The sequence below is a fragment of the Triticum aestivum genome, chromosome 2A, assembly GCF_018294505.1.
Source record: "Triticum aestivum cultivar Chinese Spring chromosome 2A, IWGSC CS RefSeq v2.1, whole genome shotgun sequence".
In the NCBI taxonomy this organism is placed as follows: Eukaryota; Viridiplantae; Streptophyta; class Magnoliopsida; order Poales; family Poaceae; genus Triticum; species Triticum aestivum.
The window spans coordinates 216019922-216023871 of record NC_057797.1 but is presented as its reverse complement, the minus strand read 5'-3'; the positions used below and the strand labels follow the sequence as shown (position 1 = coordinate 216023871).

At 57.0% G+C, this 3950-nt stretch overlaps 1 protein-coding gene across 1 annotated transcript; it reads right to left on the bottom strand.

The window, feature by feature from the left end:
• Positions 1–850: 850 nt before the first annotated feature.
• On the bottom strand, positions 851–2266 carry LOC123185188 (AAA-ATPase At3g50940-like). Its single transcript, XM_044597164.1, has one exon. It carries the CDS (start codon positions 2264–2266, stop codon positions 851–853), a length of 1416 nt encoding a protein of 471 aa, XP_044453099.1.
• Positions 2267–3950: the final 1684 nt, after the last annotated feature.

The following is a 3950-nucleotide window of genomic DNA, read 5'->3' as shown; positions in this document are numbered from 1 at the left end:
TCCGAATAAGCAGAAAAACCTTATTGGAGGTCTTCAATAAATGATGATTAAGAGTTTTTTTAACTTGCTCATGACATTTGTCTTTTTTTTAACACACAACATTTGACTCCTTTCTTTTGGAGATGTTCTTACAACATTTTTCACCTCAAAGAAAAAGGCTCAAGACATTTGTCTTTTTTTCTTTGATACACACAACATTTGTCTTCTCTGCTAGTACCATGCTACGCATCGTGCTTGTCTTCTGACTTTTTTATTGCCCCTCTCTGCTCTTGGAGGAATTGTGTTATGTGAATAGTGCAAATGGTTCTAGGAAACCGCTTGGGCCGTCGTGACTATTAGCGAGTACACATGCTTTGTGGCGGGAGTAACCAACATCGACGACCCATGTATCAGAACCGCCTTGAAAGCCTGATTTTCTACTATTTGTATGGTGTGAGTTTCCAAATTTGTCTAAAAAAAGAAATATAACAATTACAAGCTTGGAGCATAAAAAATGCTAGCAAAGCTCCTTGGAGCATCTCCAGCAGGGTGTGGGTCCACCTTCTATGGTCCGTCGTGAGAGAGAGAGAGAGAGAGAGAGAGAGAGGAGTATTGGGGATGAGGTCAGTGAGGTTCTGCGAAGCATTCATTCCGAATAAGCAGAAAAACATTATTGGAGGTCTTCAATAAGTGATGATTAAGTGTTTTTGTAACCTGCTCACAACATTTGTCTTTTTTTTAACACACAACATTTGGCTTCTTTCTTTTGGAGATGTTCTTACAACATTTTTCACCTCAAGAAAAAGGCTCAAGACATTTGTCTTTTTTTCTTTTGGTACACACAACATTTGTCTTCTCTGCTAGTACCATGCTACGCATCATGCTTGTCCTCTGACTCTTTTATTGCCCCTCTTCGTTCTTGGAGGAATTCCAGAAGTACCCGTAGCGCAACATCGGCGTCCTCGCTCCGTAGCAGCATCTCGGACACCTCGGCGGGCGTTACCTCCACCCCTGCAAGTGATTCCTGTATGCCTGGGAACCGAGGGTGGTCGTCGATGAGGTGATAGTTCCAGGCCAGCTTCCTGAATGCCTCCCAGCAGCAGTAACCCATGTAGACGTGCATGTCCATGCGCCCCGGCCGCAGCAGCGCCGGATCGAGGCGATCCTTGTAGTTGGTGGTGAAGATGATGATGCGCTCCTCGCCGCTGGTCGACCACAGCCCGTCGATGAAGTTGAGCAGCCCCGACAGTGTCATCTTGCGCTCATCTCCCGATTGGTTGTCTCGTCCGTCGTCCTCGTCGGGGTGGTCCTTGCGGTCTTCTCTCGACATGGTGTCGAAACTGCAGTCAATATCTTCAATGACGAGGATGGACTTGTTGGACATGTCGATGAGAAGCCACTGCAGGTACGAGTTGTCGGGCACACTGGAGAGATCGAGGTCGTAGAGGTTGAAACGAAGGTGGTTGGCCATGGCAGCCACCAGGCTGGACTTGCCGGTGCCAGGGGGGCCGTAGAGCAGGTAGCCGCGTTTCCAAGCCTTTCCGATCCGCCGGTAGTAGTCTTTCCTCTTGAGGAAGCGATCGAGGTCGTCCAGGACGGCCTGCTTCAGCCCTGGATCCATGGCGAGCGTTTCGAAGGAGGCCGGGTGGTGGTGGTTCATGCCTTGCCACGACCCGTAGTCGTTCATGAAGATCTTGAGCGCGCGGTCCTGGCGTCGCAGCTCCTCCGCCGTGGAGCTGATGAAGGGCACGTACTTGTCGAGAGCGGTGTCCGCGTGCTCCGCGTCGAAGCTGAGCTCTAGGGTCTCGCCCCCGCCCTTGGCCCTATTGCCGTCATCGCCGCCAGCCTCCATGAACGCCCACCGGAACTCAACGCCGTCGAAGTGGTCTGTGATGGAGCCCCCGTCCTCCATGGACAGGAGCGTGCTCCAGCTGATGCTCCCGTCGGGCTCGGTGATGAGGGAGCGGGCGAGGCAGAGCCGGGACATGGTGCGCGGGTTGATCTTGGTGGCCATGTACGTGCGCGCCGCGTCGAAGAAGCTGTTCTGGCTGGACGCGGCGTTGTCGTAGTGTCGGATGATGATGGTGTGGCGCTCCTTGTCGCGGGCGCCGAAGCGGGAGCGCACCAACGCCGCGCCCCACTGCACGGCCGCGCGCAACTCGTCGGGGAGGAGCTCCCGCGCCATGCCGCGCGCAAGCATGGCGTACGCGGACACCGAGGCAGCGGTCGCCAGCGCCTGCTTGAATGCTTCCACCGCCGCCTCCGATGGCGCCGCCATAGTCCTCATCGTCAGCAAGGAATCAATGAACTGGATTGGTTTCTTGCTTCAGTATCCGTCGCTTTGCCTTGCTGGCATGCACCCCCACCCCCGTGTATATTTTATAGTAGTACTATTGCAGGTTAGATCGCCGGATCAGGCCAACTCCATCGCGTGACCCCCAAATCGTCAACCGAACGACCAAACGCATGGGAGCATATGGACGTTTCGTTTGGTCCGTGTCCGCTTTTGACTCATTTTCAGACTAAAGTTGCTCTCGGTTTGGGGCCAAAGCGGACTGAAAGCGGATGTCTTCGCGTCCTCGTCATCCGTCTGTGTCCACCCTCGACCCCACCTGTCAGTCTCTCTTTTTCTCCTTTTCTGTACCTGCCCACCACGCGCACCACGCCACTCCAGTACAACAGCAGCACCGGCCCCCCTCCAGTTCACACCGATGGCGCCTCCGCCTTTGCTCTCCCTCTCCACGCTCCTTCTCCTGCTCGCCGCTGCCTCCCATGCCTCTGCCAAGCCCGTCGGAAATGCTCAAAGAACGCCACCGCGGCCGAGCTGCTCGCGTACCGGCTGGAGCGGGACGAGAAGAGGGCAGCGCCGCTCTCTGCGGCCGCCGGCGCGGCCAACGGCACGCGTCGCGCCGGGGGAAGGGTCGTGGCGCCGGTGGTGTCCGGCCTGGCCCAGGGGAGCGGGGAGTACTTCACCAAGATCCCGGGCACGCGCACCTCGTACACCCACTGCCCGACGCGCTCCCGGCGTTGGCCCGGCTCGACGGCCTCGCCTTCTGCTACTTCTGGCTGCGCCTCTCCGGGCGCCGGAGCGACAGGCGCCACCGCGAGGGGGAGAAGGCCGCGCCTCTCCGGGTGCCGGGCTGCTCTTCATGCCCCTACGAAACGGCCAACTCCACAGCGGGCAGCCATGGCGCGGGCGCGCGGGCGCGGCGCGCGGCGGCGCGCGGCGTGCGCGGGCGCGGGGCGCGGCCGCGGGCAGCCATGGCGCTGGAGCGCGGCCGCAGGCAGCCATGGCGCTGGCGCGCGGGCGGCGTGCGCGGGCGCGGCGGTGGCGAGGGGTGCGGCGGCACGGGCGGCCTAGCGCAGGCGCGGGGCGCGGCGGCACAGACGGCCTGGCCCGGGCGCGGGGCGCGGCGGCGAGCTTGGGCTGACGAGGCGGCCGCGGCGGCGAGTTCGCTATGCCTGCTACGTGTTTGAAGAAATGACGAGGACGGACAGCTGGTGAAATGGGGTAAAAATGGGGTAAAAATGGGGTAGCAATGCTGCGTGCAGCGAGTTTATCCGGCCTCTGTCCGACGTTTTCTCTCTCTATTTCTACCCATACGGATAAAATCCGAACAAAATTGGGTAAGTTTTAGGGTCGTGTGGTGAAGTTGGCCTAACTCTTGCAGACCACCAGGAAACAGAGGTTCTACTCGGTCTCGGATCTTGGATAGTTGGGTGAAGTGTGTGACCTTTCCTTCGGGGCGAAGTCGTATTTACTCAATGCCGGTTTACACATCGGTAGGCCTTTCCTTCGGGGGTGAAGCAAGCTACCAAATCAGGCGTATCGCATGCAATTAAATTTCTACCAATGAGTATCAAAATGCTACTAATATTCTACCTAATATACACATGCAATTAATATCCTACCTAAAATGTACATGCATCCATATAATTCATACCTAGTACTAATAGTAATCGTGTATATG